The sequence below is a fragment of the Opisthocomus hoazin genome, chromosome 13, assembly GCF_030867145.1.
Source record: "Opisthocomus hoazin isolate bOpiHoa1 chromosome 13, bOpiHoa1.hap1, whole genome shotgun sequence".
Taxonomy (NCBI): Eukaryota; Metazoa; Chordata; class Aves; order Opisthocomiformes; family Opisthocomidae; genus Opisthocomus; species Opisthocomus hoazin.
In genome coordinates, this window is record NC_134426.1 from 14,521,527 (window position 1) to 14,542,128 (window position 20,602).

Here is a 20,602-nt window from a genome sequence, read left to right on the forward strand (position 1 = left end):
TGGATGGCCATGGAGCTGAGCTGCTCGCTGTCAGGTGCTGCCATGAACCTGTTAAATGCGCACATGTGGGCACTCGGGTATGTTTTGTAAATGGTTTCTCTGCTGTGCACAGTCACTAATGCTTTGGGGGAGTATTGCTGCTGCAGCTGAGCTGCTCGAGAGGGGAACTGATGGATTTCTTACGCATTGATGGAATGAAAATGACTTCTTGCCCTCTCTGTGTCAGGGAAGAGTTCAACAAATACTTTGTTGAACTCCGAGAGGAATGCTCCTATCTGCTGGCCAAAGCTGCCGGGCAAGAGTTATACTAAGGTTTTAGGGGAAACAGCAGTAACTTCTGTTTTTACAGGCAAGTGTTAATACCCTCTTCAGCACAGTGGCTCCACAAGAGGTGCAAACACATGGAGAAATGGTTTATGGAGGTAGGAGGCCTCAAGTAGGGAAGAGGAGGTTTAAGCAAGGCTTTCGACACGGTCTCCCATAACATCCTCCTAGGGCAGCTCAGGAAGCGTCGGCTGGATGAGTGGTCAGTGAGGTGGATTGAGAACTGGCTGAATGGCAGAACTCGGAGGCCGGTAACTAGTGGTGTCCCCCAGGGGTCAGTACTGGGCCCAGTCTTGTTTAACTTCTTCATCAATGTCCTGGATGAAGAGTTAGACTGCACCCTCAGCAAGTTTGCTGATGACACCAAACTGGGAGGAGTGGTGGATACACCAGAAGGCTGCGCTGCCATTCAGCGTGACCTGGACAGGCTGGAGAGTTGGGCAGAGAGGAGCCTGATGAGGTTCAACAAGAGCAAGTGCAGGGTCCTGCAGCTGGGGAGGAACAACCCCATGCATCAGTACAGGCTTGGGGCTGACCTGCTGGAGAGCAGCTCTGTGGAGAGGGACCTGGGTGTCCTGGTGGATGACAGGTTGGCCATGAGCCAGCAGTGTGCCCTGGCTGCCAAGAAAGCCAATGGGATCCTGGGGTGCATCAAGAGGAGTGTGGCCAGCAGGACGAGGGAGGTTCTCCTTCCCCTCTACGCTGCCCTGGTGAGGCCCCACCTGGAGTACTGTGTCCAGTTCTGGGCTCCCCAGTTCAAGAAAGATGAGGAGCTACTGGAGAGAGTCCAGCGGAGGGCTACGAGGATGGTGAGGGGACTGGAGCGTCTCTCCTACGAGGAGAGGCTGAGGGAGCTGGGCTTGTTCAGCCTGGAGAAGAGAAGGCTGCAAGGGGACCTAACAAATGTTTATAAATATCTGAAGGGTGGGTGTCAGGAGGACGGGGCCAGACTCTTTTCAGTGGTGCCCAGCAACAGGAAAAGGGGCAACGGGCACAAACTGAAGCAGAGGAAGCTCCAGCTGAAGATGAGGAAGAACTTCTTCACTCTGTGTGACGGAGCCCTGCCCCAGGCTGCCCAGGGAGGCTGTGGAGTCTCCTTCTCTGGAGACATTCCAGACCCTCCTGGACAAGGTCCTGTGCAGCCTGCTCTGGGTGACCCTGCTTCGGCAGGAGGGTTGGACTAGATGACCCACAGAGGTCCCTTCCAACCCTGAACATTCTGTGATTCTGTGATCTGTAAGCCCAACACTGGGCTGTGAGATGCACTCTTGCTGCCTTGTCCTATCTCTTATTTCTGTCAGTGCAACTTCCTGTAAATTTCTCAGTGCACTGCTGTTGCTTCTGTAACTGCTCTGCCTATAAGCATAACGTGCAAGTCCCATAGCTAATTCTTGCTTTAGAACAGTGCAAGAGGCTTCAAGGCAGCTACTGCTGAATCAGAAATGTTTCTGCATATGCCATGGTTCATTTTAAATTGTAAGTACTTCCCCCCTCAAAAAAAAAAAGTCATTCACTAGCTTACATAGGAACGTTTTTATAAAAATCAAATTTACATTGATTATCTCCACTCCACAAAACCACATCATTGTTTATAAAACTCAATTAACTTTAATATTAAAAAATATTTTAGGCAGATCTGATACGGTAATTCAAACATTTTAGTCACTGAATCCCAGGCTCATCCTTAAAACATTTATTTTTACAAGTGTAAGCTGAGATAAGGAGATCAGTGTTCATGTGGTTTCCATCCTTCAGAGAAAAAAGTCATTATTACGGCATAAAGAAAATATCCAGTCAGAATAATGAATGTGCAGCCCACTGGCCCGACGTAAAACCAGGATGCAATGAAGTAGATCATCAGCAAAGAAATGAGAGTCCTGTAGCTAGCCAGAAACCTCAGGCTGATTCTTGGACCCCAGTTCTGGCTTGTTCTGTCCTTCACCATGGGACTATACCTGATTTTCTGCATGAGGTGGGGATTGGTAAGATGATAGCGACAAAGTCTGCCAACAAAATCTTCCCTGGAGCAAAGCACAGCCATCTGATCAGCAAACTGGGGTAAGAAAAGTTTAAACATTAGTATTCTGTTGCAACTACTGTCATAAAGTAAGTGTAACTTACTTTACAATTTTCTTCATTTATAGGATGAGGATTATAGGAAATGGGGGGGAGGGTGTCAAAATGCACTTCTAAATAGTAGAACTGCTTTAGTGCAGACTTGCCTTGTATCTGTACTTGTAAGAAGGGAAAGGATTTGCTTTTCCTGTTTAAGAAACATTCTGAATGATATTCCATTGTTCATCAAACATAAGGAATACCTTTAAAATGTTATTTTTGAATGTTTTGTGTAGGAAAAGCAGAACTACAAGTAGAGAAGCATTAGGCAATACCCATCTATAAGGGAGACGTGCAAGAACAAACCAAGTGTCATGTATGTGCAGGTACAGTGAAGAACAGGAATTTGCAATGGAAAATATAAATGGAGGCAGTGCTGTACTTACCCTTTCGTTAAGCACTGAGGATAAACGAAATAGGAGACGGACAAGAGTGGCATTTTCGTAGCTCCGGATGGGCTGCAGCTCAGTATCTCCTTGATACTGCACTTCAAATTTACGTAAGCCATTTATGATCTAGAAACAGGAAAATAAACCCCTTATCTCGTGGCTCCCATGTGAAATGCCTTCATACAGGCACCTCTCTTAACCCCAGATGAACTGCATTTCTCTTGATGTACAAGGACAGTTTTTTTTTTTTCAAGAACAATCTAGGGTAGGGATGCAGAATCTTTCTTCTCTCACCTGATACCTGCCCAGGGGTGTAAGAACGAGGCCGGCATCACTTTCAATGCAGTCTGGAAGCTGGTTTTTTCCATTCTCGTCTTGAGCTGTCCCACACTTCATCATCATCTGGGTCAGCTGGGCTTCATTCAGCTACTCAAGAATAACATAGTTCTAAAGCATGTGTTTGATCTAGCCCCTTTATTTCATTTATTTCTCCCTTCACAAACTCCTTAGTAGTGGAAGCCTTTGACAGCCATCACAGATACCAAGAACTGCTTAACAGCACTTCAGTTAGACATTAAAAGGAGATAAAAGTCCCCAGATTTCTTGTCTGTGCTTGTCAAATCCAAAAGAGTTGTTCTGTTTGATATGTCCCTTATTCCTTGAGACCTGTCAAATAGCTGTCTTCTCCTAGGTCAATTCTGTGTGAGGGAGGGTGGCTGACAGAAATTAATCTGTTAACTAAAGAAACGGACTACTTCTAGTGCATCCATTCACCTGTAGCTGCAGTTATATGTTGTATTTTTATAGCTCTTTACATATAGAAGATACTGAACTGTTTTTAAAGTTTAAGCCATGCCTTGCCTGTTTGTGAACATGAGAACAGGCACAAGTAAAGCGATAGGTCTGGTGTAAGACGTACAGTCCAAAAGAGTGGTCACTTGAAAAAAAAGTGGGCTTAACTTTTAGAAATTAAAAGTATCTAGTTCTATCAATATTGAAAGGAGTTTTGAAGTGGTCAGGTAAAGTCAAGCCTAAAAGACATTTACAACAAAATTTGCTAGCATGGTCTCTGGATGGCTTTGTGACTCCACACAGGACGACTGGCAGATGCACATTTGAGGAATCCTGACTTGTACACACTGCCACATGCGGAAAGTTCTTAGATGTTACGTACCTTAAAGATTTGGCACAAATACTCCAGTGCCTTCTCTAAATATTCATCTGTTTTTTTGATGCTGTCTTGCCCAATTTCATCAAGGTCATTGCCTGCGTAGGAACCATTCATCTCAGACGGTGTAAATCGAAACCATGAGAAGAAGGCCTGGCTAGCCATTGTCTCTGCAGAATGGTCTGATATGGATTTTGCTGTCTGCTGCGCCTGACAAATCAACTGAGCCAGTTTTAACACCTAAAACAAAAAAAAAAAATTGTGTGGGACAAAGATGAAGAACCACTAAGAAACAAAACAGGGATAAAACTGTGCCTTGATACCTGGCAGTGAGGGCAAACCCAGGAAACTCACTCTCTGAGCTCATCTGGACTTGTGCTGTTAGTTGCATTTCCGGTAGGGCAAAGGTAGGTCTTTGCTGCTGAAGCACTTAAGAAATTTGAGTGCTGCTTAGGTTTTTCAGCTGCTTTTTTTCCCCTCATGCTATGCTGATCTAACTTGCTGATGGGTACTAATCAATACAATGAATCAGAAGTTCACAGTAAGCACATTTGAAATACTTGCAATACACTACTCCAAGGCAGCAAACTGTTGCATTGACTTCTTACTTAGCAAATAGCAAGTAGATTTTTACGGCTGTGCAAGATTGAGACCCCCTCAGGTTCCAGAAGTCACCATCTGTAAACTTAACTATACATTAGTGCAGGCTGTAAAGTTTGTCACTCTTAACTTCTCATAATATGGATGCTCAGCATTGAGAAAACACCTGTCAAAGTAGAAAGACAGGTGACAAGAAACTTGTTGCTTACCAAATTTCTGACTTCTGTGCCAAACATCTGTTTATACTGGAAGTCCTGTCCTTCCAGGCTGTAAACGTGACTCTTCACCTTAAATGAGGCATCCGTAATAGCTGGAGGCCACGAAGAGAGGAAACTACCACCAAGTGTGGGGGTCATAAAAAGTCGGTGTTGACGATGGGGAATCACAAGTTCTGGCTCCAGGAATAACTGCTCTCCTAGAATTTGAGAAAAGTAGCGAAGATGGTCACATAATGCTCCTGGGTTTGCCTGGGGAAGGTCTAGCTACAAAGCACCTTCAGTCTGCCTGGCAACTTGCTTTTAGGTAGGCAGGTAGTTCTAGGGGGGAAAAAGGCCTTAAATACCTTTTTTTCATTTAATTGTCTCTGCCCACAGCAGAAAATGTCAGACTGCATTTAAATACAGACCATAGAGACAGCATTTTAAGCCTCTAACTTTTTTTTCAACAAAGGCAGTGGAGAATCATGACACTTAAGACATTGATACTTGTCAAATCTTGCCTCTCCCAAATTTACTGTGTCGTAATTATCCTGAACTGCATACCTGACTAGCTATTTTGTTAAGTGTAGATACCTTTAGAGATATAGGAAGTTTTAATCATACAGTAAATAATCAAGTAAGACAAGTGTAAGGAAAACTGACTTTATTGTAAACACCCAATATTGTGGTTCTGTATTCTTTAAAAAAAAATTGTGGAATGAAATCTAAATGATAGTGGTTAGAAAAGACTACAGACATATTAAACCAATATGACAAACATTAGTGAAGACACACAGACAGTTCTGAATGGCAAAATAGCATGCAAAATGGGAGAGTAAGTCTATCACCTCAGCGCTTCCGAGGTAAGATGCAGCCATTGTGAAGAAAGGTTGAGACAGGACAGCGTAAGATGTCAAAATATCCATTTACCTTTCAGGATCATTTCAGCTAGATTGGGCTGAGCAAAGACCTTGGCTACTCGGAACACCATGAGAGCATTTTTTGGACTGACCAAGTCTGTTCGAAGAGCTCTGTTCAGAAATCCTACGAACAGCTTAGTATACATGAGTAGGTTTTCTTGAATGAAGGCAGCCCTGTCAAAGTGAGTACAGGATTTGTGAGTACAGCTATTTAAATAATTGTTATTTTGTTTTCTGCAAATGAGTCATTAAGGGAATATTTTATACTGTCTCTGGAAAGATGGTCTCTTTGCAATGAGACAAGAATACTCCTCAGTACAAAAGCTTGTGTTGTAAGAAATCATCTCTAATCTTGTACAGGAAGCTAAGTAAGGGTAAGATAGATGGTTCTTGAAATCTTGTTGTTTTACTTGGGATCTGCATAAACTTGAGGTTTGGTTCAGATTACTCACAGCTGCTTTCCTCCTTACCATTTCTCTGACACGCTGCGAGGCAATGGCTCTGCACTTTGTGGTGGCTTTTCCGGAGCATACCTCCAAGGCTGCAGGTAACTTAGCCACATCTCAAGAACCTAAGCAAAGTCACACATAAAACCACCCGAGTATCAATACTTCTTTGAAAGGAAGACAGGAACGGTTTTTTGTTTCTTTCCTTTAAATCCAGTGACTATTATCTTAATGACACCTAAAAGTTTTTCAGGAAGAACGCGCTCTCTAGTAATCTGAGTATCTTTTGATAAAGAACAGAAAAAAAACTTAAGTGCATTAGGACCAATCTGGATTTTCTCTAGTACCCAAATGAGATGGCACTCAAACAGCTACTACAAAAAAAGCAAACTTAGTTGGTGAGTACATTTAAGGTGCATTTAACAGCTCTAATAGTGTTCACTGAATCTCTGCTGAAGTAAGTAAACAAGATGCTACATTCATATCATTTCAGCTCTCATCTTCTGCACAGATGTACCCACCACTCTGAGGAAACAATGGAGTCCTGATTGCACTGAAGCCAAAAACAGATTTGCCATGGCCTCTGTAAACATTTCTTCTGACATTTTGCCTTACACGTGTACCTCAAACATTGCGGTATAGCTCTAGTGAGCAAGATCTAGCCCTGTTACATTCTGCACTTTTAAACTCCTGCATCAATTACCAAGAGTCATGGTCTGACATATTTATTTTCCTGCTTGAAGGAGGTAATATTTGCAGTATCTATCGCAAATTATTATAGTATTAATTTTTTTATGACCTATCATATTAGATATTAAGAAAACAGGACCTCTGCGAATGTATCTGTTTTACAACCTGTAGCAATTCTCACCAAGATCTATTCAACTTTCTTCTTATGTGTAATTGGCACTCCTCCTCTAACATTAAATGTACACGTTAGATAAAGAATTTCACTGCTCTAGGAAAAAAGAAAGATTTAAAGACCAAGAAATAGCTGCTAAACAGCAATAATTAATTACTAGTTCTCTCAAGTACAGACTTAGAAAGAGAAGCAGGTACATACTGCTCTGAAAGAGGCATCCAGAGGCCAGTGGCCAAAACAGTGTTGCAGAAAGATATAAAGTTTCTCCTGGACAAACCGAGGAATTACAACCCTGCAAACAGATTAAAAGGCAGTCACAGGTATAAACCAGCAGCAACTTAAAAAAACCAAACCGTAACCCAACGAACCAACAACCCAACACACTTCCACAAATGCAAATACAGAAAGGACTGACCCAAACTGGTTTTTTCTTAACTGAAGCTACTTCTGGCCATTGAATTTCAACTCAAATACATAAATACAAAATTCTCCACTAACCTTGGCCAGAATCCTCTGCTAGCATTTTCTTTTCTCTGATTTGTGCCAAGACACAGACCAGTGTAATAGCACAACATCCCCCCTACTGAAGCTGCCCCCCCATCTATTGGATGTGAGAAACATAAGCCATTAGCATTCATGTACTTTTAATAACGTTCTTCTGTATTTAGCCATCAAAACCTAATTCAACCTGTCGGTGAAAGCAGAGCTATTCGGGGGGAAGCCCCACATGTTTCAAAGACAGGCTGCTCATGTACCTACCTTTTAAACTCCTCTAGTGGGCTGGCTGTGTGGGAGTGGGCTGAAGGGGTGAGAGGCTCTGGTTTCAGGCTGTTGCTGAAAGCATGCAGATGTTTCACAAGCAGTCTTACCACTAGCACGTGCTCTTCAGTGGGCTTAAATGACTCCTAGACTCAAAGCAAAAGACAGGAAGATAATAAGTATCCGATGCTAAATGTCCAGGAGATAATTCAGGAATGTTATATTCTTAGATCAGAAATCAAGATACAGGAAATGTTCTCTTCCTTCTAAGTTCTTCACTGTAGTTTGGTGCCACCTGTTTTTAGACAGACTTGCTCCCCAGGATATGCTACATCAATCTTCAGCATTCAGTTCACTAAGAAACAGTAGCGTATTTTTGATAACGTGATTCTAAGAAAAAGTACCTACAGTACTCTAATGCATTCAATTTCAGGCTAGCATTAAAGAACAGAGTAACTTGTAGATTTCGACTTACCCCTTTCTGAAAAAAAGAATATTCAGCCTTTCACTATCGTTATAGTTCACGTCTGTGGACAGCACAACAGATCCTTTGATTATGCTCTTGGCTGGCTTTAGTGAGTTCTCCCTATGCTGGTACTCATCTGCCTTATAAAAAAGTATTATTCTAGAAAGAGTTATAGTAAGAATAAGAACTGCTTGAAGTCCTGCATAATGCTGTTGCTTCTAAGTGTCGTTATGGGGAGAAGTAGCCTGGGCAGGAGTAGCACAAGGAGCAATGGTGAGCCATAGTGATGTTACTAATAAATGAGTGTATGATATAGCAGAGTTATGAATGACTTAAAAAGAGCTAGTTCTCCTGGGTGCCCAGCACCAGAGCTGGTCTGCTGCAGAATCTGGGAAAAAAGCACTAACTCCTTTGCTACTGTCATCTGCTTTAAGAGTAGTGAACTAATCTTAATCCACTACTGAAGGCAGATGTTAAGATATCATTTGTATTCTAAGCTTCAAAAGTTGGGAAGGATGTACGTGAAACAAAAGTTACAGCTCCCAGGTATAATGGAAGATGCTGGAAGAGTGCATTAGTTAACAGCTGCAAGATGTTTCCAGGATGCCCAATGCAGCCACGCTAAGACACTGAGTATGACTCTACGGGACTGGCAGGCATTTTTATACAAAAAGCTTCCACTTCTTAAATCTATTCAACAGTGTTTCCAGTGCTGGGGGCAGGCAGGGGAGGTGTCTGTGTGTGTCCTTTCTCTGCAATGCCTGAGGCAAAGCAGACGTGTTTTTACAATCTTTTAAGATTTTTAAAACACTGTAAAATTCACTCCAGGAAAAGATTCAAGGCTTGATGACAGATACAGTTATGTAGCACAGCCAGATCTGAGACTCAGAATTCTAACAGAGAGGATAACCTATTACCAGTTTTAATGAAGGCTGGTCTTGTGTTCTTGACAGCTCCTGGTCAGTCAGCATGTTTTCTACAGTCTTGAGGAGAGTTTATGTAAGAGGGTAGAACTCTGAGAAGTTACTTGGTCCTAGGAGTTTAGATCAGGATCTCCAAAAGCAATTAGAGAGGCTGAGTACTCTGCTATAGGCCTTGAAAGGGTGTAGTTTTAAAACAATTCTAGGCTTCCCTTGAAGGTACCTTTTGAACTTAAAAAAACCAGCAGTACCACTGTTTCAGTACATCATTTCAGGTGATGCCAGTAGTTTTTCCACTTGGCAATTCTTATAGTTTCTTCTTAGCCTGTATCAGCACCATTAAAAACATTACTGGTTTAAGAAGTAGCGTTTTTGTTGTCAAGCCTTAGCTTACAGGATGGATGTACACCATTCTTTCCTTAACATGGTAATTAGATAAACATAATAGTAAAAAAGATTTAAAGAACAGTAGCAGTTCCTGTTTTGCTTTCTAAGCAGTACCTTGCGATATCATAGCACTTTATAAAAAAAAATACAGGATTAAACAGAGGAAAATTCCATATAGTCCTAAAGAGCTTTATAGCATAATAAAAGCTTTATAGTGCATACACTCCGCCCTCCCCTTTCCCAAAATGAAGACCCAATGAATAAAGGGCTGAAGTAGGGAAAGAGGAATCAGCAATCTGTTCCAACAGGAATATTTATGCATGCACATTTCCTGAACAATCTGCAAATGTACCACCCGTGTGCTTTTGCAAAACTGGGCAGTCAAGTTCACACTGCCACTACAAATTTGTGACTATCCAATGACATTTCACAGGCTAAAACCCCTTAGATATTACCTACCTTAATTTTAGGGGTCAGCCATGCAAATTCTGATCTCCTCCATGCAGTGTTTGCTTAAATGACTAGTGAGAGGGGCAGAAATTTGCCATTGGCGAAGCCAGTTTTGGTGTCAAAAAATGTCAGTATAGCTGACAAGTCTCTTTCTACAACGCATTACAAGAATGCATCTCTACAAATGGAGCTCCCAGTTAGTCCTCATAATATGCTAGATGTTAACTATTTTTTCCATGACCTTTGCTAATACCTCTTAGTATCTGTTTTCACTGAAAATTTAGTAAATCTCAATGCAGTGTTCTCAATCAAGTTGTTAAGCCACACCTTAGCAGAAAAAGCTGCTGTACAGCCAGCACCAATACACTTTGCAGATTATATGATGGAACAAGATTTTAAAAAGGAAACAAAATGAAAAGATGATAATACTTGGTATGCGTGGAGGGCCTGGTAGCTGGATTGGGCAGGACTACCGCAGTGTTTACTGGAGATACTGAGTCGGTAGTGGAGAACCTCCAGCTGAGACAACAGAAACAAAAAGGAAGGGAGGGAGGGAAAAAAGGAGAGAAGAGAGCAAGAGAAAAAAAAAGTGAGAATGAGCCCAAGGAAGAGGGTGGGGGGAAAAAATGAACATCACAAATACAGTCAGGGACAACATATCACAATAACAACTGCAGCCACAGTATCCGCTTCTTTCTGGTGTTCAGTAGATCAATTCCACAGCATTTCATACCCTTTATCAACTTGGAAATACAGCTGGGAGCAGGTGTCAAAAAAGTATAGCTGTAAGTGGCTGTTCTCTTTGCTACACTCAGAGCATGTGCTGGTAGGGGATATGGAGCTTTTGCCAAATGAACTCCCCATTTCAGAAGTTAATTGAACTGCAACGACAAGCATTTACACACTGTTATGGTGTTTTATTAAATAACAGAGTAAAAGCGTTCAATGTTCTGCAAGATTTTTTAGTAGTTTTGAGAACTTTGTCATTTCTTCCTGTGCTGCTGGAGAAGCAGGGTTTGTATACTGGGAAGAAACTCAAATTGATGTTTTCTTCTTCCCAAGGAACAGGAAGCAAAAAAAAGGTTTGGCTTTTTATAATCACTGTGAGCCTGCCCAGTAAGTTTCCAGTTTGGAGAAATCCTCTGTCTTCTCTTTCTAGTTAAAGGCCATTTGGAAAGGCTGCAGGTCTTGTGAATTTCCTCAAAAGAGGAAATTACTTTTACTATTAGGGAAACATCTTGTGTACAAAAAGGCAAAAGGCACACCTAACACCAGTGTTATATGCTGATGCAAAAGGCATCTTGCCTTAACACTGAAACCTCTGCAAGCCTCAGCCAGGTCCCTTCTTGGCTGAATAAGGTAAAGAGTATTTTTTGACAATGTGATGGTGAAGAAGATACTGTAGCGACAGTGACACACATGTATGAAATTAATGAAAAAAATGTAAAACAAAAAATGTACACTACACCGATCCCAATGACTACTGTCAGGCATCTAAACTAACTCTCCAGATCACACCTCTGCTGTCTTTGAACAGCCCCTACCCAATCTCTTCTAGTGCCAGTTTGGTATCTTTCCGTTTTGCACTCTTCTAAGAGTGGTAGGATAGTTACTGCAAGATCAGACACATCGTGTGCTTCATAATCCTCCCTGCACAGGAATCAGCAAGAGCCTGTAGTCTGAGGGGTGTTCCACATGCAGTGCTGGTGTCTGTGGCACCTGGCATTGGAAGGTCAGGAAGCAGTACATAAGGTTTTATCACACTTCTTTTTAAGGGTTCATTGTGATTACAGCAGAAGGGAATAGGAAAAAAGATGCTGCATGCTTGGGCTCTGGATCATCTGAGAAAGCGAACAGACCATGTAAAAGAATGGGAAAACAGCTGAATTAAAGGGGAAAACAGTGAAACTCAGCATAGCAAATAGCGTCAACCTCAGGTTCACACCAGACCCAGAAAGAATTCAAAGCAGTAACGTAAAAAAAGAAGTACACCTTCTCAAAAGAAATTATTTACTATTCATTGTCATTCCACCTCTTGCTACTTTTAAAGAGAAGTCTGTGATGACATTAACAAGGTTTAAGGAAAATCTGTCATTCCTTGAGGCACTTCACAGGAAAGTTACATGTCTGGAATCTGGCTCAGCCCATCGAAGCAAACAAGTCTGGCTGTTGGACAAAGAGAGAGCAAGTTCTGTGGAACGTCATCCCACCTTCCAGTACAGGTAGGTAGCCATTTCAAGTCACTGATGGTCAAACAGGTCTAGATCCAGGGATGTACGGTTGCTAATTACCCCTTCTTCCAAACACACAGAAAGCTAAATGAAATCAAATGAACCTGCATAATTATTACTAATTTTAAGAATAAGGTTTAGAGTGATCTTGGGCTTCCAGTCAAGCCCTTTAACCCTTATGTTAAAACAAAACTTGCATTTTTGCACATTGTACTTCCTCATTTGAGAAACTATGAAGCAGACTATTCTCTCCTTCAGCCCACCCTAACATCAGCCTACAAAGCTTAGTTTAAGCATCACAGGCTTATGAACAGTCCTGTCCCCAACTGATCTGGAAGCTTTCCTCAGTCTTGCAGGAGGGATCCTTCGTCCATTTACGCATGTCATGGGCAATTCCAGTCCCCTGTACAGGTGTTCTAACCCCCAAAGAGTGAAGACTTCCTTTTTTACATCCCCATGATTACTTCCCCTCAAAGATGAAATGAAAATATCATCAGGGAGTTACGGCCTCAAGCTGTGGCGCAGCACACCTTGTGGAGGATCCTGAAGTGATGATTTTGGAGAACTTTAAGCTCTGCCTAGGCCCTATTCCATGACAACATTCATAGTCGTTGTCTAAGTGGCTGCTCCCTCATGTTAGAAGAGAGCATCTGAAATACAGAGGGTGAACAGAGGAGAGAAGTTTAAAGCAATCATTATTTCTGGCCTAAGCACAGTGCTTGATGCACAGAGACTGGACAGACAGACAGACAGGCCAAAGGTACTTCAAGCAAAGCCTTTCCATCACAGGTGCACAGCCATGCTGCTGGGAGTCCCAAGTGGAAACTTTGCAACATTCATGAGTTTGCATTTTGACCTCAACTTTAAGAATAAAAGACAAAACCCATCACACTTCAGCTCTCGAATGTTCTTCCCTAGCAGAATACAGATATGGTTGTTATTTTATAGCCTGTGGCGTGAAGGATCAGAATTTCTCAGTCAATCAACTCTCATATTACTCTTTCACATAGGAATAAATCCTAAGTAGCTTTTATATTTCTCTCCCCTTCTATGAAAAGTCCCACTGTGACCCAGAGGGAATTCAGAGGATCAACACTTTCTCCTTCAAATTCCCTTCACATTTATAGTGCCTTTGATCTTAGCATCCCCAACACTGACTTAGTTTTTACATGCAGTAGTTTGTTACTGAACAGGCCACCACAAACTGCTTAAAACAGTGTATTATCCGAGCAAGAGCTTCTAAGATACTTTGAACTCTGTAGCTGCAGAACTGCTTCTGACACCATTACGGTGAAAAGCATATTTCTGAATATGAAAGGACAAAACTGGCTTATTCACTTAAAACTGAAGGACAGTTTAGTAAGATTTCCTTTTTAATTTGGACTTATGCTAAAAAATGGTTACCAATCTTAGAAATTATTAATTAGTATCTCAGTAACAGTTGCTATCACTGCTGGAAATCAATTTAGATCATTTTTAGCAGCCAGACTACCTCAGTGGGATTTAACATGATGATTTTATAGTGGCATCTTCCCCATCATTAGTACTTTGATTATTGGTGTTCAGATTGTTGTGACCATCCCACAAACTTGTCTTTTACGAAAAGAAAAAACAAACAAAACAAAACCAAGAAAACTTATGCAATGAAGGCAAATCCAGATGACACAACAGTCTTGATTACTGGATTAGCAATTTTGACACAGTCAGGTAGATACTCTGATAAGTTATTTCTTTCATTTGCACAAACTTTCCACAGAATAGGAGATTTACTCCAAGACAAGAGGTCAACCATCAGATGGTGCTCACGAATGAAGTACAAACTATTACCTTGACATGAGGGGACTGCATTTTCTGATACATCTCCAGTGAATAATGATGAAGCCACATTTCAACAAAGATCTGCAAAACAAATATTTTCTCAGCTAGGGAAAAAGTAATAATCCAGGAGTTGTCAGTCGCAAGCTAGGTATAAGGGAAGGCCACAGTATATAATTCGAAAGCTTAGCTATACTTGTAAATAGACAGGCACCTGCTCAGAGATGTTTCAGGTTATTATCATGTCAATGTAAATGACTGAGCTGGCATCCTGTTAGCACCTGCTATGAGTTCAGCAACATGGTAGGAACTTGTTTCAGAGCAACTGTTACGTCCACATTCTCCTTTCCCTTCCCTTGATGGTGAACAGAACCAACTTCTCTGTGCTCAACCTTTGCTTAGAGCATAGAATTGATGTGAGATTTTAAAAAAAAGAGAGAGAAAAGAAAATCGGGTTTAGAAACTTTTCTGGAAAAAAAATGTTCAAATGCTTGAGAACAGTTGTTAGATACGCAGTCTAAAAAAAAAAAAGGTATTAAGTGCCTTTCTAAATTAGAAATTTCACAGAGGTTCTTTGTTTCACTAAGAGAAAACAGCTGCACTGCTCAATTCCAAAAACACGCTAAAGCAAAATGGCTTAACTGTCTCTGGTTTAAAAAGCAGCGATTCCTCAGTTAGCAGCAAGAAATGCTGTGGGTTTTTTTTGCTCCTTACATCCAACTTACCTGAAGCAATGTTTCTGATCTCCAGATCTCCTGGGAAGCTGGATCAGCATTCACAGAAGGCTGATGGGCAATGTGCCGTTTCAGCAAGCTGGTGTGATGCATGCCGTAGGAAGTGAAAGGCACTGCTGGAGACCTTTAAAGACAAATGAATGGAAACACTGAATTCAGTAAGCCTCGGTACAGTGAAATATATCACTGCTTTTAATCACCAGTTTATAAACTGGAAAACAGTCTTTAAGAAGTAAAACTGCATAGCTGATTACACATTTCAAACTTCTGCAATGGGTTACAATTACTAGTCACTTTAACTATCAGCAAACACTACATCACTATTCATGCTGCATTGAACCAGCTTTACACAGACCTGATGTTATGTTCAATAGCACATGGTTCTTTACTTTCTCCTCTTCAGCTACTTTTCTTTCACTCTGCCTTCCATATTCATGATTCACATGATCTGTATTTTCCTACGTATGTGCTAAGGCTCAACAGACCACAGAAACTGGTATTTGAAATGTATTTAAAATGCAGTTATATAAAATCTAATGGCTATTTATTTTTACATTTCTATAAAATGGCTAATATTGATAACATTATAAATTTGAGTAGCAAAACCAATTTTGAAAATGTGGACTTCCACACACTTAGCCATTACAAAGAACAAAACACTGGACGCTTGCATTGGAGAATTTTCCCTTCAACTTTCTGAGTTTGTTTTTATGCCATTATCACGTAGACATATAGATCTTCAGTAAGTGGTCAAAAATCTTGCATCCTCTTCCTTCTAGTTGTGGCTAAATAGCTTGATCTATTACTGTGCAAAGTCACCTGAAATGCAGTCACTCGCTATATGATTTGATCACTAGTATGTGTCTTGGCTTTGTACATCAGGAAGTTATGAACTAAGAAATCTATGAGCACTGCCAGTCTGCAGCTAAGCCACAGACACGGTCCTGACACAGCGGTTTCAAAGAACTGCAAAATAGATAATGAGAGCATTAAACAATTAAGGATGGCAACCTCAGAACTGAAACAAAATGACCTACTGCCAAGTTGCCTGGCTTTATCGCGATATTAATGAAAGATGCAAGTTTCCTTTTAACAGTGGTTATCACCAGTGCCATCTTTACCACGTACCATATGTATTTGAAGGTAGTAAAAACTGCTATCAAGCACAGTCAGAGCTGTCCTACTCCAGCTGCAGGGCAGAAAACACAGCTGGAGTTGCTGAACGGATGAATTTTTGTCGCTTGTACATGCCTTTTCTGCTCCAGCAATAGCTACCTTTCAGACTTTCAAATGAAACCCTTACGGTAAAATTAAGTGAACATAAATCTATTGAATTTTTGTAATTATATAATAAGTACATACAGATCATAAAGAGCCAAGGTGTTTTCTACTTGTTAGAGATTTCACTCCAACAAGCCGTATTTTGTAAGCACTGTTCTCACAATTTGTCTCTGGCACTGCAGTCATTACCTGGGAGTCGGGGAAGGGATAGCTCCCCCAGGATCTGAAGAAGGTGGAGGAAGGACACTTCCTTCTGTGGGCAGGAAACACTTCAGGTACGTGTCCACCAAGACGAAATAAGCACTGTTGGAAGGGCTGACATGATGGCTGGCGGGTGAGTTCTGAAACAGACACAAGGATACACCTGGAGTTAAATACTGTTACTTTAAGCCGCTGCCAGGGAGTATCTGCTACACAGCCAGGCTCATTTAGTATAAATAAGTGGTTATAAAGGGTGAATTGACAATAAAGACACATTGGAGCAAAAGTAAAGTAACTAACTGTAAGAGAACTGTTGCTGTAGTAGTGAATGCAACCAAGCGTGAGAAGAGCGCCGTGCTATACAGCACAGGTAACAACAGGAAGAGGAACCAAATAACCAGACACCACAGTACAAAGCCGCGGTAACGGTGTTACTGGATAGAGGGGTAGGAAACCCACTTGGAACCCATTGCCTGCTCGATGTTGGCATGTTGTTGGACAGACTGCTTACTGGTATATCTAAGGTGGGTATTTTGTTTATTATCCGGTCTTACATCATCTCCTCAGGGAACTGAACCAAAGCAATAACAAATTCTAAAAGTACAGATAAAACTGCTGTTAATCTAACTGGACAGCATCTCAGCAGGCTCTTAAAGCACTGTGAAGAAAGGCTAATACTACTATAAGGAAAAAACTGTGAAAGGTACATACCTTCTGTGTAATCAAACTAATTGCAAAGTAAAACATGTAATATTCAAATGGACCTGGAAGAACAGTCAAGGATCAGATGTAAAAACAAGTACAGATGTTAGATACCTGGGGATGATGACTAGACATTAAATTTTTATTTTGTCTATGCTAAAATAACTTGCTAGAGCTCAACAGCAAATTCACCTTTGCCTTCTTGCTTTCCAACTAACTCAAACATTGGTAATTGAAGTCTTCTCTCTGTGGCAAGGTGTGTTTGCATTACTCTTGTTAGCACATTTTACTATCTCCAACTGCAACCAGTGCAGCTCCAGCTAGACTGCTTCCAACAAACTAGCTAGCTGCAAAGTTAACGTGCCCTTTTTCTATCATATTACATAAATTACAAAAATTGTGAAATACAGGCTCTACTAAAATCACTGGGAATTTTGTTATTGACTTGAACGAGGCCAGAAATTCCCCCTCAAGGGTTTCTATGAAGAGGATAAATTTATTTTTCACTGGAATCTAAACATTTCTAATCAGCCCAAACTCTTCAGCACGACAGTGATTTACCACAGATGGATAATAAATATACAACAAAAATGCTTCATAATCTCTTGGGTTCAGACATTTAAAAGGAATTAAATATCCAACTGTTAAAAGGATACTAAGAGCCAAATTCAAACCTAAACCACCAGATGAAGGAAACTGGACTTTGTTGTGGTATAAAGAGCATTCAGGTAGGACCTGCTCTTGTATCGAAGCCTTTACGGGGCCCTGCAAGAGAGTAATAAAATATTAATCAGGCTGCTCAGCATGCTTGCAGAGTATGTTTTCAGACAGTGAAGTTCTGCTGCATTCCAGCATTCTGGATCCTATCTACATTCAGCTCGGTGGGACTTTACTGCATTGCAGCATTTCCTTGTGCACATGTACACTCTTTAGGTAACTGCCAACTTTCTCACTGAAAATGAGTATTCAGTATAAGGAAAAAAAAAAAGGAAGAGCCTTCACCAAGACTATTCCAGTTGGAGTGGAGAAGATGACTGGCGTTTGCCTGATGGCTGATGGTCTTGTTAGGGTAACTGAGCCATGGACCAGCAATTACTATATACTTTAATGATGTTTTCTTTTGTTAAAGACCATAGAACTATCTGAATCAATTTCTAGATAGCAGGTAGCTGGTAGCAATGCAAGAAACATAGTGAAACAACTCTGCAGATATACACTTTTGTCTGAAATGTCATACTTCATATCCAGAATAGCACTTAGTCTTCAAACACATGGGCACAAAATGCATCCAGGGAAGGCACTGCACTGTGACAAGCTTCGAAAACTGTTTTCAATCCTGCAATTACTGGTAACCAAGATAAAGCATGCAGCTTTCTGTGGGGCCATGCTGAGAATCACAATGCAGTTTTCTTGGCTTAACAGCACAAATATCTAGCTGCTGACAACCACCATCTCCTACAAAGTTTATGGCTGGGAACTCTCCTCCTCGAGCAACCGTTTAAAGAAATGTGCATGCTCTAAGCCTGCAGTACTGAGGCTTTACCTTGGCTTATACTGAACCGTACGTATAAAGCGAGTGTAAAGTTCCAGCTAAGAACAACTACATTCTCCTCTTAATTTTTCAGTTACTCACAGGAAGATACAAGACTGGGAAATCATATCTGTACTCTTCTGCCTGGAGTTTGTAAACCAGCTTCATCATTGGACCACTGCAAACAAGCATCGGAAAGAAAATCCATCGTAAGTACCCTCTCCTGTCTCACTTTTGTAAACTTACGTTTGCATAACAGAAAAAGGTCAAGGACTAGGTATTTGCTTATCATACATTTTTTTAATCTGTGCTGAAATGAATGTGTTTACCTAGGATCCAGGAAACCTAAAGCCACGGAATATTCATTAGGATTTGTTCTTTCTTGCAAACAGCGAAGATTCCAACCTACGTTGATGCCATCCAGGCTCCCAAAAATGCTCTCCACCAGCCATGGGAAGATGCCATGCAGTTCCTTTAGCAAAAACAGATGCAAACAGTTAATGTGTGCAATTCCTCACTTGACCGATCTCTACTGCATGTACTAGAATGCACAAAGTTACTGTCTGCCAGTTAATTATGACTGTTTCCAGATCATCACTGGACAGAGCTTCCATTCAAAAGAATGTATTAGAATATGGCAATTACAGGAAATCTATACTGATCCAGCTCTGGGGCCCCCAACATAGGAAGGATGTGGATGTGTTGGAGCGGGGCCAGAGAAGGCCACGAAGATGATCAGAGGGCTGGAGCACCTCTCCTGTGAGGACAGGCTAAGGGAGCTGGGGCTGTTCAGCCTGGAGAAGAGAAGGCTCTGGGGTGACCTTAGAGCAGCTGCCAGTGCCTGAAGGGGCCGACAGGAAGGAAGGAGAGGGGCTTTTCACAAGGGTGTGCAGTGACGGGACAAGGGGGAATGGCTGTAAACTAAAAGAGGGCAGATTTAGATTAGAGATTAGGAAGAAATTCTTCACCATGAGGGTGGTGAAACACTGGCCCAAGTTGCCCAGAGAAGCTGTGGCTGCCCCCTCCCTGGCAGTGTTTAAGGCCAGGTTGGATGGAGCTCTGAGCACCCTGGGCTGGTGGGAGATGTCCCTGCTGATGGCAGGGGGGCTGGAACTGGATGGTCTGCAAGGTCCCTTCCAACCCAAACCATTCTATGATTCTAAAGTTCCAACAATACTCACCAGCATCGCATGCAATTATTTGTCACATTTTAAAAACTAGTTTTCCTCGCAAATTGAGACTGAAAGTTATTAATAGAGTGCAGTCAACTGGAACAATCTTTTAATGATTTTAAAGGTTTTTAACTCTTGGGAAACACTGGATTCCCACTGTTTCACCTGGGGTTCCCAAAACTCTTGATAAGAGAATTGGGAAAGAAGAAAGCAGTAACAGGAAAAAAGCAAATTCCCCTGCACTAGGCCGGGCCGCGAGTTCCTGCGCAGGCAGCGGCGCCTCACCTTGGCGGGAAAGTCCTCCATGACCGTCTCCAGGTCGTGGCACCTCTGGACGAAGGGTTTGTTGATGCAGTCTGCCTTCAGCGTGGCCTGGTACAAACCGGAGGCGACATCAGACCCCCCCGCGCCAGAACCGCGGCCGCGACGCCAGAACCCCCCCGCACGCCGCCGCCCCTCGCCGCGGGGTCTCCGCCGGCACGGCCGGAGCTGCGCTGACCGACTCTGCGACTGCCCAGGCGCGCACCGGAGCTGGCGGCCCGCCGGACACCGCAAGCGCCGCCGGAGCGGGAGGACCCCGCGCCGCTCCCCGCCCGCCGCTGCCCACCCACCAGCAGGAAGCTGGACTGCTGCAGGTGCGGGCCGGCCATGCTGCCCCTCCCCGCCTCCCCCCGGGCCGCGCTGCAGCCGGCAGCGCTTCCCGGCAGCGCCGCGCCGCCGCCTCCCGCCCGCCCTCGGCGCGTCCCTCTCGCGCCCCTGTTGCGTCATCGCTCTCGCCCGGCGCGCGGTGGTGACGCCGCCCCCTGCGGTCACCGCGCGGAGGGGAGCGCGCGGCGGTTGCCGTGGGGACGGGCGCGGCGCCGGTGCCTCCTCGACATGGGCGCCCTGAGGGAGGGCCCCTCGCTCCCTGCCCCGGCCTGCGCGGCTCCAGC

General features: G+C 42.6%; 1 protein-coding gene across 4 annotated transcripts; it reads right to left on the minus strand.

Moving 5' to 3' along the window:
• Positions 1 to 1,860: 1,860 nt before the first annotated feature.
• Positions 1,861 to 20,360, minus strand: SMPD4 (sphingomyelin phosphodiesterase 4). 4 transcript variants are annotated; one of them, XM_075434716.1, is made up of 19 exons: positions 20,282 to 20,360; positions 19,956 to 20,042; positions 18,828 to 18,970; positions 18,601 to 18,676; positions 17,642 to 17,732; positions 16,977 to 17,029; positions 16,254 to 16,405; positions 14,775 to 14,907; positions 14,062 to 14,133; positions 10,433 to 10,522; positions 7,781 to 7,926; positions 7,223 to 7,313; positions 6,184 to 6,284; positions 5,724 to 5,887; positions 4,806 to 5,011; positions 4,003 to 4,236; positions 3,123 to 3,254; positions 2,826 to 2,954; positions 1,861 to 2,377 (listed from the first exon to the last, which is right to left on the minus strand). In XM_075434716.1, exons 1-19 carry the CDS (start codon positions 20,318 to 20,320, stop codon positions 2,051 to 2,053), a joined length of 2,466 nt encoding a protein of 821 aa, XP_075290831.1. In that variant the 5' UTR covers positions 20,321 to 20,360; the 3' UTR covers positions 1,861 to 2,050. The 4 variants fall into 4 exon arrangements, with proteins under 4 accessions (XP_075290831.1, XP_075290832.1, XP_075290830.1 ...); XM_075434715.1 differs by having other exon boundaries at positions 1,862 to 2,377; positions 17,624 to 17,732; XM_075434717.1 differs by lacking the exon at positions 10,433 to 10,522 and having other exon boundaries at positions 17,624 to 17,732.
• Between the last annotated feature and the right edge of the window lie 242 nt (positions 20,361 to 20,602).